Source organism: Parambassis ranga, chromosome 15, assembly GCF_900634625.1.
Source record: "Parambassis ranga chromosome 15, fParRan2.1, whole genome shotgun sequence".
NCBI classification, from domain to species: domain Eukaryota; kingdom Metazoa; phylum Chordata; class Actinopteri; family Ambassidae; genus Parambassis; species Parambassis ranga.
Window position 1 is genome coordinate 17570217 of NC_041035.1, and position 23935 is coordinate 17594151.

The 23935-nt window shown below is 46.3% G+C and overlaps 1 protein-coding gene across 1 annotated transcript; it reads right to left on the reverse strand.

The window, feature by feature from the left end:
* Positions 1-8251: 8251 nt before the first annotated feature.
* On the reverse strand, positions 8252-11440 carry irf2bp2a (interferon regulatory factor 2 binding protein 2a). Its single transcript, XM_028423752.1, has 2 exons — positions 10274-11440; positions 8252-9978 (listed from the first exon to the last, which is right to left on the reverse strand). Exons 1-2 carry the CDS (start codon positions 11106-11108, stop codon positions 9260-9262), a joined length of 1554 nt encoding a protein of 517 aa, XP_028279553.1. The 5' UTR covers positions 11109-11440; the 3' UTR covers positions 8252-9259.
* Between the last annotated feature and the right edge of the window lie 12495 nt (positions 11441-23935).

Below are 23935 nucleotides of genomic sequence, written 5' to 3' on the forward strand. Positions count from 1 at the left end.
CAGACTTGGATAACAGTGCCAAGCTAGGTGTGGCTGACAGAGCTGTCCTTTAGCTGTCCTTCAGCTACACAGACTCTAACATATGAAAATGATTCTCTGTGTAACATAAACAGGCTATCAGCGGGCTATTAGGGACAATCAGTGGTGTTCAAGGCCTCATTGTTAATACATATTTCTATTTTTACACCCACGTGATGCATTGTTAGGCTCTTTTTGTATTTGTAAACACTTGCAGAGATAAAAAGGAAGCAGGTTTTTTTTTTGCTGTGCTCACTAGGCAGCTTACAGTGTTACAACATGCTTTGAACAATACAGGCTGTTCCCAGATGAACCAATAAGATAAATGTATTTTTACTGTAATAAATGAACAAAAGCATTGCAGAGACGGAGGAGGAGACACAGCTTTGATCAAGGTCACCGTTTGAGATTAGGTTGCTACACACTAAAACACATGACTTATGTTGCAAGTTGTGACTTTGCAACAGAGCTGCTGCTGCTGCTGCGCTTGCTGCCTGATGTATCTGAGGTCATTCTTTCACAATGTCTGATGGAGGAGTATAGACCTGCCAGTAATAACTCACAGCCAAGCTGTTTGCTGCAGGCTACAGTCACCAAGCTAATAATGTGCAAGGAAGGACACGGAATTTCACAGTCTGCAAAGCCCAGAAAGGACATTTCAGACATACAATCATTATTCTTTTTCTTCATTTTAAAGCAATTCTCCCTGACTAAGAATAACAAGAATATCATGCAGGTTAGCTCCTTCAGGACATTATTTTTGTTCAATCGCATCTTATGTAGGTGACTTAAAAAAAAAAAGTACTACTGTGTGTGTTATGGATGATTCATCCAAAACAAAGGCTGAAACATTTTAGAACACCTCTGCAAATATGGGAAGATATGGGAAGCCAGTGAGCGATCATGTCGATGTCACTGCAGGTTAGCTCAGCCCTCGTGTGCAGAGGTTGGTTGTGATTTGTGGGTGTTTCATCATACACGCTCCCGGTGACGCCCTTGGCTGGACAGCAGAGGAGTCCAAGTTTTACTGAGAATTTTTACATGTAAAAAAAGGGAGGAAACAGTGTAGTCATAAGGCTTTTCTATGGACTGTGTTGCTGTGTGTGTGCTCTCCCTGTTTCCCTGGCAACGGACATATTGACATGCTGCAGTGCTGCTGCTGCTACTGGAGCTTGGCAGGCAGCCAGGAAGCACCCTGCCTGCACACAATCTCACATTCTGTCTTTTGCCAGCACTATCACTCCAGCTTCACACAATCCCCATCTCACTGTTTTTGTTCTCCCATCTTGGTGGGTTTGTGAGACCAGCTGAACGCCAGTCTGAAGACTAATGACTTGGGTGGATTGTGTGTATGTGTGTGTATGTGTGAGTGTTTGTTGGGGGTTGTTAGGCAGAGAGAGGAAAAGAAAGACAGCACGACAGGGAGGGAGAGCGAGTAAGAGCCAAAGAGAAAAACATGGAGGTGGGAGGGGTGAAGTCTGTGCCATGCAGTGCTTGCATGTTCAGATGAATAGAGGGAAAGGCGAGCCTCGTGTTATGTTACAAGAACATAGTAGTGGCTGAGGAAGGAGGGAGGAGGAGGGGGTTGGGTTCTACATCAACAGATGGATAAACCCGGGAGAAGAATGCGTGCCAAGCGCCAAATGTATCAGCGGCTTGCTGGGGCATGAAAATGTCAGGTGTCAGCGGCGAGCCACGCGGTCGCTGCTATTTATACAAGCCACCATGTGCTGAATGTACACATAAGGCCTTGTGAACGAGGATGACGGGGGTTAAGGGTAAGAGCATTGCCAGGCAGAGGAGGAGCAGAGCGGGATAGATGAGAGGCTGACTCACCTCTTTATCAGCCATGGATACAGACAGCCCGAGAGGAGCCTCCATGGCCCCTGTGTGCTCACATGGGTCGGGCAAGGGGAAATGTCAACACCGCAGAGGTCTGTGCATGGCTAACAACCTCATGGAGGGATAAGGCCTAGCATTATCTCATCTCACACTGCTGGGAAGGCTGTGCTGAGATCCAGGACAAGTGTTGACTGGTTATGTTAGAAACACACAGCAGCCAGTGCAGGCCCTTTTGTTTTGCTGTGTTATAAATGACACATGCAGCGTGTGGAGAGGAAACGCACAAAAGCTCCACACTGACTGAAAGCAATTTAGTGAGCTCCTACTCTCCAATTAGTGACTGGCTGGTGAACAAGTAACCCCATCAAAACACATCAGTTGGCATTTTGTTACACGGCCTTTTGCAAAGCCCTCAGGGTCTGTGTCAACTGCGTCCTTGTCCAGACAAAGCCTTCTAAACCCAGGATTTCATTTCCACATTGTGCCCCGGTGTCCCCTTCATTGTTGATTTTTCCACTATGTGCAAGGCCAGGGCATTTGTACCAGTCTGCTAGGCCCGTGTCAAAAGAAAAAGTATCCGCTGTTGATGGCTAGGCCATTCGTGTTATTCATGTCATGCCTGGTGGTTTAGTAGGGCAGGGTGCAGAATTTTCCAGAAGCAGCTGTGTGCTAGTGAAGCTGACAGTGCGCCAGCCCAAAAGGGTTTCTATCTCTCTCCTCTCTCTCTCTCTCTCTTTCCAAAACCCTCCCGCCCCTCCCTTGCCTTCCATCGGCATGCTTGGCTTGGTGCCCGGACTTACTCAAACTCACACTCAACCAGAAATATCCGCTCTCTCTCCCCCCTCCCTTCCCCTTGAACATATCCCTCTGGCTCAACAGAGAGAAGCTTCCATCACTCCGGATGACATTGGATCATTTTTCTCCCCCTGCACATTCCAGCCAAAGAGGAGGACAAGAGAGGGGAGCGGCTGCTGTTTCTGCTCTGTGATTATATCATTACAGAGCAGCAGACATGTATACAGTATATCAAGCACAACCTGTCATTAGCATACTTTATTTCATGATGGCTAAATATGAGTGTGCTTTTGTTGGATCCAAATGAGCTGGATTGCTTTTTGTGCCAGTACCGCAGAATTAAATTTGGGAATGCTTTCCTCCGAGCGCTCCGAATTTCAATCTATCATCCTTGAGCTATAAAAAACCTTCTCTCACTTTACTGTACCATTATCCTCCCCCGACACCTGTTGTCGGGGGGAGGACATGCTATGCCCAAGTTATCAGATACTCCAAAAGCTCTGCTAGCGGCCTAAATAAACCTGTCCGAGCGACGAGGTTGTGTAACGCACTCGAAGCCACCAGCTCCAATAATAGAACACACCTGTCAAACACAGGCCCTGCTTGTTCTTGCTGCTGACCTGACCTCTTCTCTCTCCGTAACTAAATGTTCCATGGCTGGAAGACAACGTAAGCAGTTCTCCAGAAAATGATTTCTAACAAACAGAGAAGCAAAAAAAAAAAGAGGGAGGAACAACAGATACACAGAGAAGCGACTGGCAGGAGGGCCTGAACAAAAAGCTTTATCCTGCCTCTGTAGAGATTGTTCAGTGGCTGCCACTATAAGCCTTGATTGACAACAACATTTGCACTCAGAGGAGAAATGTCTCCCACTCACAGTTATGTAACATACAAAGACACTACAGCAAGTTTGTGGATGGTGGCTTTACTGTGCATATGCTCATAATGTGTGTGTGTGTGTGCATGTGCGGGCACGTACACAAGACGTATTCCCAGATAAAAACAAATGTGACAGCACATCTAAGAGTGTTGTTCTTATCTTCTGACAACTGTATGCCTTCAAGGAGATGAAGGATGGTGTACAACAATCTGAGGATCTCTCAGGAATCCTGGATTTATGCAGCACATAAAAGTTGTCTCAGACATTTTTGTGTGGTGCTTTGTTGTTTAGCAACGCCACGGTGAAAGTTTAATTGTGTGGTTGCGGTGGAGGCAGCTGATGTCGTTGCATGCAGACACAGAGCGCTGTGTCCCAGCTTGAACTGGCCATAATAGTCCATACTGCACTAGAGAGAGGCAGAAAGGGAGACAGCAGGAAATGAACACCCCCTAATACATCACCACAGATCTGCTGACACACACCAGAAGCCGAGCCATTCATTAGACCACCAGCTCGTCCTTCCTTCAGGACACTCACACGCTGCTACAACATGAACAAGGACCTATATGTGATGGCCTCATCACAAGGCTCATTTTGTGTTTCCATGTATTGTTATGCAGCTTTAGTGCTCAGATGTCCCTCACTAACCATCACATCCAGGCTCTCGGCTGATTTAACAAACATCTGCGGGATGCAGAGACAGACGCACAGTCACCTGCTACCTACCCCACTGCATCCCTTCACACACACTCACACACTGCAGAGCTCACAGCTCAGCCAGAAACGCTCATTCACCGGCCATACAGACGAAGACAGCACATTTCTGAGCAACACACCGGCAGACAGTCAATCACTGTGATTGCGTCAGTGTTTTTGAAAAGGTCTGGCTCCCTGTCTCTTGAACTGCAGCTCATTTGTGATGTTTTTCTTCAGCACTAAAAGTCTCGCTGAGGATCTTTCTAGACCAAAGCTGCTCACTTGTTTACTTTTAGGAGCTCACACTGACAGCTAACTCTAACTTTAGCTTGGCGTGTCAGAGGTGGCAACAAGCATCTTACTACTGTGACTGGCATGCACCTCCCAGAAGCCCAAAATATATGTCTGGAAGGTGGAGTTCAGCTAGATTATAAAATGGAAGTCTTGACTTTTTCTCTCCACAGTTGGATCTCTGTCATTGTGAAGGTATTTTTTTACATTACAAATTTAACAAATATGGATCCCCTTGTTGGCTCTGTTCTGCAGCCATATTGTTATGTTCCGAATATTCTCGATCACAAGAGATAACACTCCCCTCACTCGCCTCCTATTTTTTCATTTGGCATAGCAGCAGCACGCCATCTTATCAGCTGATACTGAGCCAAAAGCTAGGAGTAGTTGCTCAGCAGAAAAAAGAAGGGATTGTGCTGGGCTCGGCTATAAGAGGAGAAAAAGCCCAAATGCTCTTGGATCAGTCCCATGCTTTGTCCTCATCTCTCACGTTGCCTCTTTCCCTTGTTCATTTTTCATCCTCTCTCCTTTCATCTTTTTGTCCTACGCCTCCTCTCCTTCCTCTGCATTCTGCTCACTCTCCTCCTCCACCTCTCTCTCTCTCTCTCTCTCTCTGCTCCACTTATAAGATTTGGCAGCACTCCAAGATCTGAGAAAAACATTGGAGGCATAGCCTCGTTCTGATGTCTGGAAAGAGGGGGAGACTGAGAGTGAGAGAGAGAGAGCGAGAGTCCTCATTTCCATTTCACAGGCTTGATTCACAGCAGAAAAGAAGAATACAGGAATACGGGGAGGTTGAGCGTAACCACCAGTCGTGGAGAGAAAAGGACGGTTGGAACGATAAGGCAGACAGAGATCTTAAGATCACATGAAAAACATGGAAAAATTACAAAATGCACTGATGGCGTATGTGAAGAAATGTAGACACAAACAAGAGGAGGGAAGGAAAACATGTCCTAAAATATCTTAAGAAACATGACAAAAAATGGGGAGAGATGGCAAAAACAGCTCAGTATTTGTACATTCCAGCACAGGAAATCTGTTTTTTTTACGCAGCATGTCTTATACTAGTCTGAGAAAAACAACAAACATTTGGCACAGAGCTTTGTAATCATCTTAACTTTGCAGGCCTTCATGGTAAACAGGCCAGTCAGATGTAAAAATCTCCCCCCCCCAACCCCTCCACCTCTGTGGGCAGAGCCAAGAATCAGAAGGGAAATTTTACACATCCTGCGGATTCAGCCGTGCTCCTTCCTAATTGCTGGTTGGAGCTCCAGCTTCTCCCCTCAGTGCAGAAGAAGAGAAACCGTCATTACTAGTCTCACAGGAGCCCGGGCCCAGCACCAAAGGGAAACTTTGATTGATGAAAAGAAAAAGAGGCAGATCTGAGCGTGTCCTCGATACAACATTTGCTGTGACCTTGTTTTCCCTGACAGGTCTAAAATTAACTGTGCGGATCAGTTATACTGGGAGTGGAGAAATGTAGACCAGATTCCCCTTTTGGCGCGTCCCTGTCTCTGCTCGCTTTCAGGGGATTACAGCAGCACGAGCATGCCTTTTGATTTATTGTGCTAAACATAGATTCATTAGTGAAACAGCTGGCTACACTGAGTGCTTCACTGTCTCCCACACATGCCTTCCCTCCCTCCAACCCACCTACTGGACCATGTTCAACATTTTAATGTAAAAAAAAAAAAAAAGGCCTAAGGATTAGAATTTGTGGTGTTTTGCAATGCTGTCAGCATGAGTGTTATGGTTGGCTCCTGATTCCAACAAAAAGACTTGTGATTATCGTTTTATAGACAGTATTTTGTGTAATTTCGTAGTATTTATTTCAATATCAAGGTGTTGTAATTGGAGGCACATCTATCCGAGAAGAGCTATAAAAAAGAACACACACACACACACTCCTCATGCTCTCAAAACAACAAATATGTGCTCTGAATTACAGCTCTACTACCACACCACAATCTCTGTGTAACACTGCACACAACTGAGTTAACCAACAACAACAGGAGGCCGGCCCATTATTGCCTTTCACTCAGCTTGATTTACAGGATTGCGTCAAGTAAGTCAATCAAACAGTCAATGAGGGATTTTATGGTCATTGATTAGGCAATGTGTTGCAGTGGCCTAACAAAGAATGCTGCAGGGATATTTCAAAGGCTTGACTGCAACCCCTGCACACTGTAACTGATTCACCTGGAATTCACCTGGATCAGCCTCAGACGAAATGTCTCAGCAGGCCTTCCACACAAAAGAGTCTGCGGCAACACATTCAAATGATGTTTGCCTCCTAAGCTTAAACATTAAAAAAAAAATCCCTGAAGGTTCTTGTAAGCAAACAAAATGAGAACCTGTGAGTCATTAACCACAAATGGCTCCTGCATGATCGCACTGAAAACATTCACTGAAGCAGTAGTATACATGAAAAAAAACACACACCCATATAATCCTGAAAAAATAGCATGACGCCATCAACTCTGCACGACCTTGTTGTTTACTGAAACTATTATGTTCCCTCCTGCATATGAATCGACAGGCAGGCTGCACCGGAGCATCTGCTGCGTGCACTGATTCCACCGGTAGCTATGCAACGCCACAGCTTTGTGTTATGACAGACCCACTTCCAGGGACACATTATCACTGCATTAGGTACAGGCGGAGGCTATTTTAGTCACCACTGAACAAACATGCATGGGCTCCGCCGCCATAAAGACAGAAAGAAAGAAAGAAAGAAATGCTCTTTAATGTCTCATTGCATCATGCTGAGGGCAGCTTGGATCTTATCTTTCATAATTCTCAGATGTGGCAATTAGAGTTTCTGCCAGTACAGTGTGACATGGCACAATTGGGTCAAAGAGCCATCCAGTCAATCATTAAAAAAATAAAAAAATCTCAGACAACAGTCAGTAAGCGGGGATCTGCAGTGGGTGTGTTGTTGACGAGCACAGTAATGTGTCAGGCTTTTATCAAAGTAGGCTGCGTTTCTGGTTATAAAGTCCAACTGATAAGATAACTTTCCAAAGAACGGAAAAGAACACATAAATAAACAGCTGTGTTTGACATGTGCACAGGTTTCTCTCGTTCAAATCTCAGATCACACTCTAAAAACCTGCTTTAGAGTTATTTTTATCCACTCTTTTTTTATTTGGGCACAATAAATATCTCTTGGTGGACCTTCATGGTCGGTTGAATAGAGAGAGGCTCTGTTTCCATTTCACATCACCAATCAATCAGCTAATCAGGATGCCATGGTGTTTATAAGGCAGTGGGCTAGAGTATGAATCAATATATCCCCAGTACAGCAACACTGTTTAACCTTTAAAAAAAACCATGATAAAACATCAACAAGAGAGCAGATGATGTCTCGAATAATTATGCAACACTCAGCTAAGATAGCATCCTCCATCTCAGGCTCTGCTTGCTGCAGTCTCAGCTACACGAGAGTAAGACTTCTTTGTCTCAAGATAGCCTCACAGTAACTGCAGTTTGTCACTTAACGACCCCATAAGCTGCTCATCGCCTGTAGAGATGAGTCTGGCTGGCTGTGACTGCCATTATGGGCACAGAGCTGCTGCTGCTGCTTTTATGGCCACGAATCTGCATTTACATTTGAAGGGGGGGGGGTAGATACAGAGGGAGGATGGTTGTTTACTCTGAGAGGACACAGGCATCAGTGATGTTTAGCCAATGGAGCTAATGCACCTAAAGTCCATGCTTGGGAGGTTGTTTGTAATGCTGATTTTTATTATTCATAGTTTTTGTGATTTGTAAAAGGCCGAGTATGATTGTTTGACAACGACAAAACACAATTTAGCATACATGAGGCGCCATTGAAAAGACACACACACGCACAAAAAAAATAAAAATCTAAAATCCGAGTGGCTCATTTCAGCAAAAAAATCCAAATGTGTGGTTACACAACGTGGTTGGTATCATGTTGACATTCATGCACTTTCTCATTACTGACTCAACAGATTCCAGCTGACTGAACATGACTTGGCACCTATTTCTGTACACTGCAATCAGGTATACAGTGATGCACAATCAAAACTTGGGACAATGCGTCTTGTTTTTGTGTTCTTTTGTGTGTCCCCCCCCTCCAGCCACACATTTTTTTTTCCATGAATCATGAGAGGCATGTGTGCAGAATAAGCTGCCGTCCTGCAGCCTGAAACAGTAGCCTACTTATGTTGTGCAGCGTAAATCAAGTCTCCTGAGCCGTCACAACAAGCCTGGCGTATCAAGAGAGCCCCTATATCTGCCTGCACACACACACAGACCTGGCAAAAAGCTTATTCACTCAAATGAAGCAAGCTCAGACAATATGTTCATACAAGATCAGAAATTGTATTTGGCAATTTTTAAACAAGTGCATACAAGTACAGCTAAAAGCATTTTAGTTTTGCCAAGTGCTCGTAGAGTAGCATTAGTCACATTCTACGTTAAACAGGAACTGCCACCAGACCTAGAAGTACATCAAGAATTTTTGTTAAACATCAACAAAGAGGAACGTAGTTCATTATAATGAGTACATACCTTTATCTTCAAAAATATAGAAACACAATGTATTCAAAAATCAAAAATTATACAACCATGTTTACGAAGTATACTCTTCCCTTGGGTCCAATATGTACAAGTCCGTTAGTTTGTTTGAATGGTATGTATGTGATATTTATATATTTATACTCATATTTTTTGCTTCCCCTCCCCAAAAGAAGTGTTCACACAAAATCAAGGGTCCCTCTCCTTTTTTACTTTGACATCTCCTGCCAGGATGGTGGCGATTTCTCCTTGCATGAAAGCCCACGGTACGTTCGAGCCAACCAGGGGACATTTCTCTCCACTCGGACAGTACACTTCACCCGTGGCACCTTGCTGCTTTATGCTTTCTCTCGAGCACGGGAAGCAGAACTTGTGAGAGGGCACAGACGGGCACTGAACAAAGTGTGTGTCCTCCAAACGCTCGTGGCACAGCGTGCAGCACAGAGGTATGCTGCCGGGTACCGAGGAGTCCGGAATGCTTTGGGGGTGCACTTGGTCCATGCCTGGCCCGTGGGGGGTACCTGCACCAGACGCCTCTCTCTGTGCCAGCCTCCTCTGATTCATGGAGGACGGTGACAGGGGGCTGCTGCTGTTCCTCCGGGTGGTGGAGTGGACTTGGTTGGCGTCCTTGGGAGAGCTGTTTCCACCTGCATTGTCTGCCGCCATGATGAGTGCCGCCATGGGTGACTGGCCGTTCTGGGCTGCCTCAGGTGGGGTGGTGCGGGAGTGGGGGGATATTGTGGAAGGGGGGGAGACGAAGCTTGGAGGGGGAACTGGAGGCATTTTCAGTCCGTCGGTAGGTGGTGGTAACCACTGCTGTCCTTCTCCATTGAGCTTGGCGGCTGTTCCCTCTCCTTCTGGTTCAGGTGACGCTTTTCTCTTCATGCTCCGGGGATGTTTGCCTCTGTCTGGAGGTTGGAAAGGGTTAAACACAACAGTTCAGTTGCACAGCTCATACAGGGATCTACAGTTACACTGGAAGGGAGATGTGCATTTTTCTGTTGCTGTGTGCTGCTGCACCGCAGGCTACAAAATAATAACAAACATGCAAAAAAATGCATTTATGCAACTCTGACGTGGCACTTTAATGATTCATTTGGTCATTATTAACACATTCCTGAGCTGGAATGGGTTAAAAAAAAGATGGTGTAAAGGTGAAAAATGCACAATATGGGGCTGAATATTCTGGTGCTGGGAGCTCACCTGACTTTGACGCCGTGGCGCTGGCCTCGTAGCCCATAACCCTTTGTTGCATGGCCGCATGGTCCTTCTTGAACCTGTTGTCGAACGTGTGCAGAGCCATCAGGTCCCTCACAGTCTTGCCTTTGCCCATCCACTCCGGGTCTGCCCTGTTTTTGTGGCTCTCCGCGATCTCCGGCGTGAGGCTGTCCGGTCTGTGCTTCTCCTTCACCTCCCTGTCGTGCTCGGTGCTGGAGACCGAGGCGGGTCTTTTGCCCAGATCGGCGGGACTACCGGCCGCTAGAGCGGAGGAAAGCCCCATCTGACCCGGTCTACCGTTGACGGCGTGCACTGGGGGCATGTTCCCGTTAACCAAAGGCACTAGATTCGGGGGCACCGTGCTATTCCTGCGCGGGTTGGGGCTCTGGCGGTTCAGCTCTGGCGGCTCGTCAGGCTTAGGAAATCCATTGGGGACCGGAATGCCGTTCGCCTGCCTGCCAGACTGATACTCTGGACCCAGCCTCGGAGGGCGGTCGGAGGAGAGCGGGTAGCGGTCCAGAGGCTGCGGCGGCCGGGAGCCCGGATCTCCAGCCGCAGCGTGGTTGATCCCCTGGATCTCCTTCCCGGAGAGCTGCGACTTCCCCGGCCCGGGAGACCTGCCCTCCTGAAACCCGTGAGCCCTCTTGAGCTGCCGGGCCGTCTCGATGACAAACTCAATGCGGTCTGCTCCTTCGTAGTTGACACATCCCCTGCAGACGGGCTCGGTAAAATCCCAGATCATGGCCCAAGGCATGCGAGGCAAGTCGCATAAATAACACGACTGCCTCCTGGAAGAAGCAGCGACCGCCGCGGACGACATAACGCTGGCCGTCGACCCCCCGAAAAGAAACCCAAAATGTGCGTCTTCTTCTCCTCCTGCTGCTTTTTTTTTCCTCTCCTTTTCTGCTCGAACCAGGGGTGGAAATAAAAGCAAGTTCCGTTCGTGTAGAAGAGAAAAAAAATCAGTAAACTCGTCCTCAGTCGACTTTTTAGAGCAACAAGGTTGAAGTTTTAGAGGGAGAAGTTCATGTCGGTGTGTACTTTACTACGGCGCTCCTCTATCTATCTCCACTGACTCTCTACTACTGGCTCAATGTGGAGCAGTGACGTCACCACGGAGCTCTAAACGCCTGCTTCCACTTCAGTTTCTATTGACTTGATTTCTTCGACAGACCCCCCCTCCTCCTCCTCCTCCTCCTCCTCACCCCTCTGCCTCACCCCCCCCCCCCCTCTCTCTCTCTCTCTCTCTCTCACACACACACACACACACACTCCACTGCAGCCTCTGTCACTCTCTTTTTTATTTTAATTTAATCACTTGAGCCTCAGCCAAAAAAAAAAAAAAACCAAAAAAAAAAAAAAACCTGCACACAGTTCTGCTCCACCGCCTCCGACCGAAGGGAATAACCCGGCAGCTCCTTCTGTTTTTTTTTTTATTTATTGGGATTAAAAAAAAAAGGAGAAATTGTTCCGACGGTAACCAGCCTGCATGCGACAAGAAGCAGATTTTGATATTTATATATAGAACAAATGTGGCTGTAGACCGCCTCCGGTTGGTGCTGCTCCTGCTGCTGCTGCTGCTTTGTCCTAAATTCAGAGTATTATCCGGTTCAGGCTTGTTTTTCTCAATGCACAGACAGCGCCACGACGCAACGAGCTGCTACTACTACGGCTGTGCAATGAATGAGGTGGGTCGACGCAAAGAAAAACAACCAGAGCAATGAATAATCCCAGAAATCTGTGCAGCAGCAGCATAATGCTGTTGCTGTTGTTGTTGTTGTTGATTATTGCAGCTCATTTTCTCTCTCTCTTTATGTGTGTGTGTGTGTTTTTTAAGTTAATATTTTCCTGGCGTGTTAGCACATAAAAAGGAAAAAGAAAAACAGACGTGGCTCCATTAGGCAGTAACCAGGAAGCTCAGTCATGAGGTGGGGATTTCCAGCCTCTGAGTGTTGTAAACCTTGAATGGATTGGGGTTACAGCGTGAATATAGCTCAGCCCACAGTCCAAATCTGCCACTGCAGATATTAGTCTGACACAAGACTGCTGTGTTGCATGTGTTTTATGTGAAAGGAGGGAGAGAGAGAGGGAGGGAGGGAGAGAGTGTTACTAGAAACAGGTCATATACCAAAAACCCAGCCAAAATCCCCTGAAGTAAAAGTGTAGGTTTGAACCGGAGGAGTGTCCCAGTAGTTCAGATTCCTTCTTCCTCTCATCTGGGCTCATTGCAGCTTTTTTTTTTTTTTTTTTTTTTTTTTTTTTTGCCTCGGGGCCCTCTCTGGGTGAGGCAATGCGTCTGAAACCTGCAGACACAAAGCAGGATATGTTTGTGCAAGTCCATGTGACGTTGGAAAGAGGAAGCAAGATGTTTAGTCACGTACCCTCATCCGCCTCACCCATCTATGGAACATCAGGCCATTTGGCTCCCTGCCTGCAGCCGTGATGATCACGCTCTGTGGCATGAGTCTTTCTCTCTGAAGGCTTTCCGTAAAAGAAAAAAACAAAATAAAGCCACTCTGTGCTGCCGCCGCGCAACATGCTGCTGCCACATGACTTAATATGGCGGCTTGTAAGGGTGCCAGCAGCACACCTTTATAACCTCTGACATTTTTTCCCCAAATCTCAGTCCCCTGTTGGACGAACAACACCAGGAAGTGCTGTTAGGCTTTATGACACAGTTAGGAAACAACTGTTGCGGCGGCCTAAACAAATACTTTCCTTGAGATTGGTGGGAAACAGCAGCTTTGATCCTTCAGTCTGTGTTTGTGCGAGCAAATAGATGCACAGTTAAAACAGCTATTTATGCATTAGAAGCATTCAATTATAAATGACTTGATTGTATAAATAAGAAGATCCACTCACTTTCTGAACAAAAGTCAGAGAGGAAGGCAGATGGCTCTGATTGGCAGCATGTATACAGTGAAATCACCACAGTGTGACACAGACTTATTTGACTCTAGCCACCAAACCAGATGGAGGAGGTAGTTGTTGTTTTTTCTTTTCTTGAGCTGTATGTAAATGTGGACGTTGAAGCAGCTAAATAAAGAGTGAGATGTAGGTGACAGCCAGGGGAATACCCAGCATGTGACAGCATCACAGGGCCCTGATGAGATGACGTTATTTTTGTTTTATCGCTTTCTGAGCCTGTTAAATTTTATATCGGCCATCTTTTATTCATGGCATCATTACTAATTCTCTGTGAAGTTTTCTGCCTAAGCAGCGTGTAGCGCTGGATGTTTTTTTTTTTTGTTTTTTTTTTTTTATCTGTGCCTTTCCTGTGTTTCTCCCTACCAACATTTATGTTATATAACCCCCCCCTCCCCTTTTTTTAGAACAAGTGCTGAGGCGAGCATCAAACTGAACTGTAACGTGTTGCACCAACACAAAGGGGAGGTTATAACGGGACAGTGTGAGGAGGAGGAGGAGGTTAAAACAGCCGCACACACACACACACACACACAGAGAAGCTGCAAATATCAGTAGTGATGCGCCTGCTTTACAGGCCGCCGTCTGCATGAGGTTACCATGGTGATTATCACAGTATCCCCAACTACTATATATCCTGTTTATGCTGCTATTTTTAGCCTCTGTTTTTTTTTCACTGCAAGGATTTAAAAACTCTGAGAACGATAATGAGCATCCACTCGCCACATTAGCTGCTTCCTGTTCTAAGTGTGTGTGTGTGTGTGTGTTTTTTTTTAACACAATTTCTCTGAAGAGATTCAATCACAGACGAAACACGTGGAATAAGGATCACACACAAAAAAAAATTGAGTCAAGGTATAAAATGGTGGAATTCAAATAAAATGGAGGGTCGACAGCGAAAAAGGGAAAAATGTGCTGGGCGGCTGGAATCTGGGGGCTGGAGGCTGCAGAGGTGATGTCATTGGGCCAGAGCAAAAGGCGAGTGAAAAACAAGTCTCTCTCTTTATTCTGATCCTCTTTGCAGTCCCAGCAGGGGAAGAAGGGGGGGGGGTGAGGAAGGGAGGAAGGGGGGAGGGAGGGAGGGTTGTTGGCTGGCGGTCGGCCAAGGCAAGGGCTGCTGGGAAATGGCAAAGGATGCCAAGCAGGCCCCACCGCCAACATTAGAAGCTCACATCTTTGTTCTCAGAAACCTGGTGTGCTGCCAAAGGCCTCATTTCAGCTCCATGGCATGATTACACTGGATGTAGGCCAACTACTGAGAGCCTGCTCTCCCTCCCTCCCTCCCTGCCTGCCTCCCTCTCTCACCCTCCCTTTATGCTGCTCTCTCCCTCTCTCTCCCTCTCTCTCTCTCTTTTTTCCACTGCCTTCAAAAGCTTTCTGCCAAACATGCAGCAGTTGCCATGGCTGCAGAGAATGGAACATAAAAAAAGTGAGTAATGAGTCAGGCTTGGACCCAGATGTGCCACATGTGTATCCATTTAGAAAAAAAACAAGATGGTAACATATCCCCTTAATCTCCAGGCCTTGTCAGAGAAGGAGAGAGGGGGGGGGGCAACGACTTTTGTAAATAGCAGAAAGCTGAGAGGCGAAAGTGTAGAGCAAAAAAAATCCCCACATTAAAAAAAAAAGAAACATGTAAATGAACAGCACTGTTTTCACATCCATTTTTAAACAGAAGGTAGTTTCAGTGGTTTGCAGTGTAGACTCTGAACCTGAGCTGCATTGTGAGCTGACGACATCACTTCCTGTCCGGCGGAAACCCCCCGTATATTTTGAGTCACAGTCAGACGTTGATGTAAACAACCTTTAGCATGTGTATCATCTCAGTTAGCTAGCCACAATCCCCTATTATATGACATGCCTGCACTTATTTACTGCCCTTAAAAGGGCAATTTTAAGCATGACTCAGTGTTGTTATGTTTAGCACACTGAATCAAACAGCGCAGACATTATGACTTACCCTGTCTGATATACACTCAACACTCAACATTCATAATGTCTGAAGTTTTTTTAGTCCATTCAACAAGAATTAGGAGTATTTTGTGTGTTATGTAACCTCCTTTCCCCCCCTGAGCCAAAATAAAACTTTCCCAAAGTAGGCGTATTTATCACCGTATAGCTCCTGTCTATTTTTGAGCCACCGCTCTAAATGGACTCTGACATTCCTGGTGCAGCAGCAGCAGCACTCAGCTTACAGCATGCAGAGGAGGTCATACTCTATATTCAGGTGTTGGCATGGCATAAATAGAACACGTCAATTGATTTGTATTTGCTGCTGTCTTTCAGCAGCAAATAATCCTTTAAAGAACAAACACATGCATATTTATAACAGCTTCTCTTAGAAGACATATTGGAAGAAGATGAAAGCTTCTTTTCTAGTAACGCTTGCCTTCAAAGCCAAAGGTTTTGATGTATGGAATACACACACATAACGACTGCTAACTGAGAAGCATCCAGCTTCTTCATTTTGTAGGAAATTGTTCTTCGACAGCTTGTGGCTCATGGACCATCATGGATAATACAATCGTAACGGATTGTTTACAGATGCTGTGGTTACATTTGGAAAGTGATATTTCTTCACTTTTCCTGCAATTTAGCCTGTAAACACACTCTCTCTGGGAAAGAACCCCCATTTTCAGCAGTGGTCATAAATCAGCCGTCTCAGATTCCACACATGCCACGCTGCCCTCTCTTTGATTGTCTGCTTTATGGAGGATGTTCCATCATACACTGCACGAGCATCCGTGCCAGAAGTGTCCTTCCTCCCCTCTCCATAAAAGTGCAAGTTGTCACGATGGTGTGGCATTCATTATCCGTCTGTGGTTTTTTTGGGGGTTTTTTTTTGCAGGCCTGCTGCCCGCCTCCACCTCCTCCTCCAACAACTCCCCTTCTTTCCTCTTTAGTAGCACCGGTCGTCACTTTCAGCCTCCCACCGCAGAGAAAGATAGACGGGTGGGAGATGAGTGTCGTCTGTGTGATAAAGACCCTTCGACCGCAGCGTCTGGGCATCACGACGCCTCGCCTCCCCTCGTCCACTTCAGAAAACAGCCCGCTGTGAGGAGCTGAAATAGAAAATGGAGGTCTGATGACAAGTACAAGTATGTGTGTGTGAATTCAAGGACAATCAGGACACTTACAGGATATTATTGGAGTGTTATGCAGCAGCAATAAGAAAATGTTCCTGCATGTAAAAAAGTCCTTCCTCGTATGTTATCACAACACATACACAGAAGGCTGTTATCTGAGTTTGGAAACAACAACTAGCTCATTGCTCAAGAGGCCAGCGATGAATCTGCCGTGTGTTTTATATGCATTAAAACACAAATAAGACCTTTTGAAGAAGAGCGGCAGAGTTAATGATATTGTTTCTGACAGAAAATGTGGAATGAAAGTGATGACAGAGAGTTACCCAACACGGTGACAAACTAGTTTTGCAACATATGTTGTCACACATACAGTCATCATTCCTCCGGTTTAGTCACATCAGTACAGTAATTCTGTGGGAAGCACATCGGGTTGGGATGACTGTTGGAGCCTTGACGCAACAGTAACATGTCCCAAAGGGGAAAAAAAAAGGCCAGAGTGCTGTGGGAAAGTTCAGTGCCCTTGGAGGAGCCTGATAAGCCCAAGGTGATACGAAGCTGCGTGTTTGTGTTGTGCAAATTTGTAACGACTACAAGCACGCCGCTGATAATAGAGAGAGCCGTCTTACACCATGTGTTTGCAAAAAAAAAACCTGCCTGCCTGTCCAAAGGGCAAGTGGAGATGGGTGTGGTGAATGTTATCTGTGCGATTTCAGTTTGTGATGCTAATGCAACACTTTGTGAGTGTGTGTGTGTGTGTGTGTGTGTGTGCAGGGGAGGGTGTTTACAGCTGCCATACAGGTTTGGGCAGAGGCTGGTGTTAACATATGAAAGGTTGTGAGTACTTCTCCACCCCCCACCCCCTCCGTTCTGCTAAGTGATGGGGTCCACATTGTTCAGCCGGCACACAGATGTGTAACTTGAGCTCACTCAATGCAAATCATCTGAAAGCTGTTTCTCTCACCAAAGAGGGATAAAGTTCACCTACGCTGTGTTGTGCCACACAATGTGAGCAGGGAGGAGCCAGACAGCCTTGAAGAGGAAACGCTCTCACACCGCCTGACGAGTCAAGCTACACCCAGGGTTGCTCTGAAGGCCAACGCACGCCGCCTTCTCCGCACTTTTATTTTCACATGGTGTTTGCACAGAGCTGAGTTTTAGTCATCCTTCCTGAGCTCGTTTCTCTTTCTGTCCTTACTGTATGGCACAAAAATGTCAACATAATTACACTTTAGAAACTTCAACTTAAGTTAGGGAAGATGTTTAATCGAAAATATGCAGAAACTTCCAACTATCTCATGGTGTTGTTGAGTCATGCATTGTTCAGTATCAGGTAAACAAAAGCATTAAGAGGCACAGATTTCCGGCTGTTGCTGAGATCAAAGAATGAATTTGCCAACAGATGTTCTCTGGAAAAGTGGCTAAATTTAGCACGATGTAAACATGACGCTGAGCAGAGCTGTGGCCTTTAAATACCAACGACTGTTGCACTTCATTTCACCCAGGACTAAATGCTGAATATGCATTCTGCGGTTGAAGACAAGTGTTAAATGTTTGTGGGGTTTTTTTGTGGGTTAGTGGGCTTCTGAACTTATAATGCCTTCATGCTGTTTATGGTTTTTGACATTTAATGTGACATGCAAGGGGAAAAAAAAAATGCAACTTCATACACCGGCAATGGGTCAGTTGCCTAATCGTGTTGAACTTACACAGTGCTCTCACATGATCCTCGCTGAGTTAACCATTTACAGCAGGCAGGAAGAAGGAGAGGGCAACAAGAGAGGCTCACTCTGTGTAAACAGGGCCCTGTGTTTGCTGTCTGAACTAGTTAACCCAGCTATTCACTACCTCACCGCTGTACTCATTAACACCCAACATGCAGGAACATGAAACTCGTCACTCCACACCAAGACAAAGCTCTTTCTTCCTATCAGCCAACAATGCATGCGGGCAGAGCTCCCATTATGAAACCGCTCTGTCACAAGACAAGCGCCTCACAGGAATGCTGTTGTGACACATGCGCTGTGTTGACACAAGGGTTAAACATTGAACTGCTCTCTCTCTCTCTCACACACACACACACTTCAGCTGCCAAAAGGGCGGGAGCTTTAACTGCTGCAGCACCGGTTTCTGTTTATCTTTCCACTCTGGCTGGCTGCGTCCTCTGCCACCTCCCAACAGTTGTCAGGTTTATCAAAGGAAGGAGCGCTCTGTGTAACTGCAGCCAGGTGCGGTACAGTGTAATGATTCACACAGCAGACGCAGCCTCGTATGTGAGGAGCTCTCTGCAGAGGTCACCCGGTGCATGCGCCTGGATGTCATGTGGTACAGATCTCTGGCTCGGCACTGGTGCAGAGGGTTCAGCAGGAGTTTAGCACAGACTCATTATTCATGCTTATGTGTGCACCAAATGAGTGCAGCCTCTTCTGTCAGGGGGGAAAAAATATATATACTGTTCCTCACTTTCTCGGGTAATGGCTGTTTCTTGAAGGTAGATGTTGCCATGTGCCAGCGGCGGGAAACACATCGGTGTAATTCTTTACAGAAGGGTGTCTTCAGTTTAATGTGTGTTGGCAACGCTTTGAAAAATCCCTGCTTAACAGTTCTAGGAAAGCCAAGCCACCTGGAAATCTCATGACTTCCTGAATCTAATTCCAGGCCAAGCTATCAGACTGTCTGACTAGCAGCTTTCATTGAGGGGTGTAAACACTGAATGTCAGGCATGTTTGCCAGAGCCAGTGTTGAATCAGGCATTAGTACTACTCATGTAATGCCTGCAGTGAACTCAAATGCCCCGGCAAAGCCCTGATTACATTTTCTCCCCGCCTAACAGATTTATAGTGAACAACAAGAGAAGGCTGGCACTGGCTGGACTCATGAGCACTAGTCTATTCTTGTTGTTTTCAAATGCAGTCTGCACTTTTCTCCAACCATATAATAACAGACGTTAGCTGCAGTTTTGATAACCTGCAATTGCAATCTGAGCACAAACAAGGCCACAGAGAGAAAAAGAGTAAAGGTACGACACCACCGGGAGGGAGAATCCAGAACAAAATCCCCTCCCATGTCACAGCGTGCTGTGTTGGCGGACCGTGACCTCATCCAAAGTTTACACGCAGCCGCCTCATGCTGCTTTGTTATCTTCAAACCAGCACATTCCAGCCCCTCAGAGGCCACGAGAAAAAGAAAAAAAACGTCAGCGTGCAAATCATGCTGCGCAAAAAGGAACACAGGCAGAGTAAATAAGCAGAGAGGCAAGAAGACATTTTGTAAAGTAACACAGGCAGAGACACTTTTGAAAAGCAGAAGGGTGACATGTATATAGGTCAGTTGTGGACCGATTGGAGCTTTGCATGTCTGCTTACTCAGCAGCCTGCAGAGAGCTCAGCTCGCTTTCAGTCTTTTTTTAAACAGACCACAGGGTAGTAAATAGCTACAAGGAGGATCAGAGCCTTCACAGCTGATTGGCTTGATGTTCCCCTGACATAAACAGGAAGCCAGTCGTGCAAGTCAGAGAGTGAGAGAGAGAGAGAGGGGGAGCGAACAAAGACGGAAGGACAAGAGACAAGCAGAATGTGGTGGCAAAACAAAGACTGTGTGTGTGTGTGTGTGTGTGTGTGAAAGCCTGGGGGATTTACAAAAACAGTTTGCAGCGCACCATGTGACTCATGGAGGAATTCAGCCTGTGATTCAGTTCTCTGCATTGTCAGCAGGCAGGGAGCAGTGATAATGGTGATGATGTGTAAAGTCTGTGTGTTTGTTTTGGGAGGGAGACCACAAAACGAAGCTGCTCACACACTCTAAGAATTTTATATGTTTACACATGGTTTCATAAAACACTTTTGACTTTTTGACTCCTCCATATCTTCACACTTATTTTAGGACGAGGTTGCACCTTTAATTGTGAACACTTCTTCTTCAAGCTTTTGTGTGAGACTTTTGTCTCAGTTTTTTTTTTTTAATCCGGTTGCACAACCTGAGTATTACGTAAGTGTAAGCATATAAATGATTTCACTTCCTTGTTATACACTGCACAATACAACTTCCCTTTTAACAGATGCACATGTATTTAACCTTTGCTGAGCTGTGGTAACAGCGCCCTCTGTGGCCAGAAGTGGTAAATACAGAATTCTGGTGGATTGAACACAAACTTTGTGCGGGTGAAAGCTACAGAAACATCGTCCTCTGAGTATTTTAACTCATAAATCTGAATGTTTCTCTTTTAAGTCTCTCCATAGACCAGCTAACTTTGAGTAGCACTGATTCAATTTACATGTACTAACATGCTACTTCAGGTCAGTTAGCTTAGCATTAAAATGAATGCACCAATCAATCCATTAGCTTCTGCGGCTAGCCAGTGTAATCTGACACATCATGGCCCCTATCAGATCTGAATGGTTGCATACCTTTCCTAGCAGCTTGTACCTGATCACACCGGTTAAACAAAATAAAAAAAAACACAAAAAAAACACGAACATCCGGCCTTTGTCTTTTTTGGAAAAAGCTACAACTGGCTCTCACTTCCAGGTCACATGACTCTGTAGTCCCGGTGTTTATTGGCATTTATGGAAATGTTTGTGAAACTAGAAGGCACGTCTAAGTTTATAAGCAAACAGACAGGGGTTGATCGTACGAGCTGATGGCGATAGGTTGTGTTAAATTCTGTTATCTGCTCTGTTGGTTAGCTATTATTTAGCCTCAGCTGGCTGTGCGTGTCAGGCGCCGTGCTGTTGCATGTTTCTCACAGGGCTGTGACAGGGCAAAGGCACCGAGTGGAAATAATGAGTGACATATCAGCCCTGCTACCCAAAGAGCGTTCAGAAAAACAGCCCTCCTCCCTTCCTCCCCCCCTGTCAACCTACTGTCCCCACGCCTGGCTCTGAAGGTCAGATGAGAAACAAGAGAAAGCACCGCTGCCACCTCCGACTGACTGGTTCAAACAGGCCCTGAGAGGAAGAGAGGGGGGGAGGTGGTGTTGTTGTTGGTGGTGCTGCTGTGTGGGGTGTGGCCCTCTGAGCATGCCCAGTGAGGAGGAATGCCGTGTGATGGCAACACAGTGGGCTCTCCCATCTGCTTATGCAGTGTGCACTTCTCGCCCCGGGCCCTTTTCCATCCAGTCTAGTGAGCAGCCAGATCAATTTACTGTGGAATGAACACAAAGTCAGCGGCTGACGCACACACATATTCACACATTCCTTATGTACAACAACAGCCGGGACGCGGCACTGCACTGCAGCAGATGAGCACGCAGAGGAATTTACTCATGCATGCAAAAATAGTAAGGCAGAGGTTGAATCAAAGGGGCTGATATATTATTCAGGGAAACACCCTCTGTGCTCCAACACAACTTTGCAGTGCCTCATCCTCTAACCTCACTGCACACAAAACAAAGGAGACCATATTCCAGCTACTTTTATCCTTCCGAATTCCTTTCAATTAGTGCTGAGTCAGCTGATCCTGACACACCAGGGCGCCTTCATTCATCAGGACGGCTGCTGGTGCCATTTTTTTTAAAGACAGTGACTGATATTTTTTGTGTTATTTCATCGCCTCAGTTTGGCTAAAATGCCAGAATAAGAAGGATCATTTCTGTCATTACCTTTCTCCACACACACACACAGGGACCGTGTGTTATGAATAATTGAGGAGCGCTGCCTTGTGCAGTAGCCGCTGACGAAGCACCGAGGTTGGCACTCCTAACTACGGTGACAAAATGGTGTCGCTTAAAAAGTGACATTTAAGGCACGCTGACGCTGAGTCAGATTGTCAGACAACACACACACACACACGTCTGTCCACACTGACACAACACCAGGTCCAACTTCTGAAGTGTTGAGAGCCCCAGTGATGTTAATTTCCCAGGCTGAATGCAAATCAAGGTATGACTCTATTCTCTTGCATTACATAAATAATTGAAACATATTGTGTGTGTGGGGGGGGGGTAATGTGTTCTTTTATTTGCAGAGTCACGCCTGAGCTTTCTGATATGCTAATGAGCCTCCCTTTAAGTAATTGAGCTGTGCTTTAGGAAATCAGCCCAGGCCTAATGGTGCATTGTCTGGGGGATGATCAAAGAAACGGCAGAGATGAGGGAGAGATGTTCTCCAATGATCCACAGATGACACCGATAATGAGGCACTTGAAGGCGTTTTCAGGCGTGACGGACACTGAGGCCGTTTTAGTCACGATCCCGCCAAAGTAAGGCGATCGAATTTCATTTTCAGATTTGCCTCTCAACCTTCAATCAGATTTTTTTTTGGTGGGTGTGTGTGTGTGTGTGAGATGCCCTTCAGAGCCTCGTCCTTCGTCTCTCGCTCCCCTCCCACTCTGACCCTCAACCTCAAACCATTACAGCCCACTCCAGACTGCGGCCTCTCTGCCACCCCACCTCTCCTCCTCTCTGATTCTTGCTCAAGGGTTTCTAAATCAGGAACATCTGACACACTCGCCACCTACTCATGTGTCTCTCTGCAACTCCCCATGACCCCCCCCCTCCCCCTTACATTTGAATATTGTACACACAAATCTTCTCCTATAATACTTTATAGCTGCCCCATGTTCAAACACAACCCGTGACCACATGTACACTCAAATAATGCCAAGACAGCTGCAGTTCAAAGCTTAGCAACAGCTGTGTTCCATTGTCTGACCGGGAACTGACTGACATTTGAAGCCAGCAATGGTCGCCTTTAAATGCTTCTATTCTTTCCCTCGCCTTCCCTCTTATTTGCTCCCTCCGTCCGTCCGTCCTTCTTTGTCCTCCACTTTTCATTCCTGTGATGTTTTGGGTATCGCTGAGGTCTGCCTGGATACCGCAGTGACTCGGATTCTCACACAGTAACCGGGGGAAGCGTAGAATATGCTTCTCATTTTGCCTCCCACAGAAGGCAGACACTCAATCCAACCTCTTCACTGTCAAAAAGGCGACGGAGATATACTTGGCAAGCTGTGTTTTGCAACCCCCCCCCCCCCTTTTCCCTTCACAGTGTGTGTATGTATGTATCTTTCAAGCCCTTCATTTCCCAGAAAGGAGCACAGGATTTATGAGTGCATGAGCCGCCGCGAGCGACATCTCCAGAGAAGGATGAGTGTTTCCTGCAAACAGTTAGGAGGGGAGGGAGCCACTGCTGTGTGTGTGTAGGTGGGTGGACAGCTCCCATAGAAACACTATCCAGTAACACTTGAGGAGCGTCATCAAGGGGTGGTGTGCACTGTGTGAGCATGGACGAGGCGTCTTTCTGAGAAAAAGCCCACGAGGCTCGCAGATCTGTGATTGACAGTTAACTCTGCTGATTACTGCCCCACAGGGACAGTCCCCTGACAACAGCTGCTGCTTCAGACTCCCGCTGAACTAATACTAACTTCAGGTTCAATAAATATGTCCAAACCTGAGTTGTCAGCCTAAGCATAGTATCCAAACCCTTCTCTCTCTCTCCCCCCTCTCTCTCTCTCTCTTATTTCCAGGAACTCTTTGCAGAAACCTGACACACTGCACAATCCTGCTGAACTGACATGTATTTGCAAAGTAAAACGAGCCCTTCATCGCCGCTCTTCCTTCATCCTCCGCCACCGGGTGCGGACGTGAGGAGTAACAGTGACTTCATGGTGAGTTGTGTAAGAGCGTGGGGTGAGGCTTGAA

Coding starts and splice junctions, on each gene's coding strand:
- irf2bp2a (XM_028423752.1), bottom strand. CDS start 11,108: ATGTCGTCCGCGGCGGTCGCTGCTTCTTCCAGGAGGCAGTCGTGTTAT. Junction 9,979..10,273: donor CGCCACGGCGTCAAAGTCAG/GTGAGCTCCCAG, acceptor TCCAACCTCCAG/ACAGAGGCAAACATCCCCGG.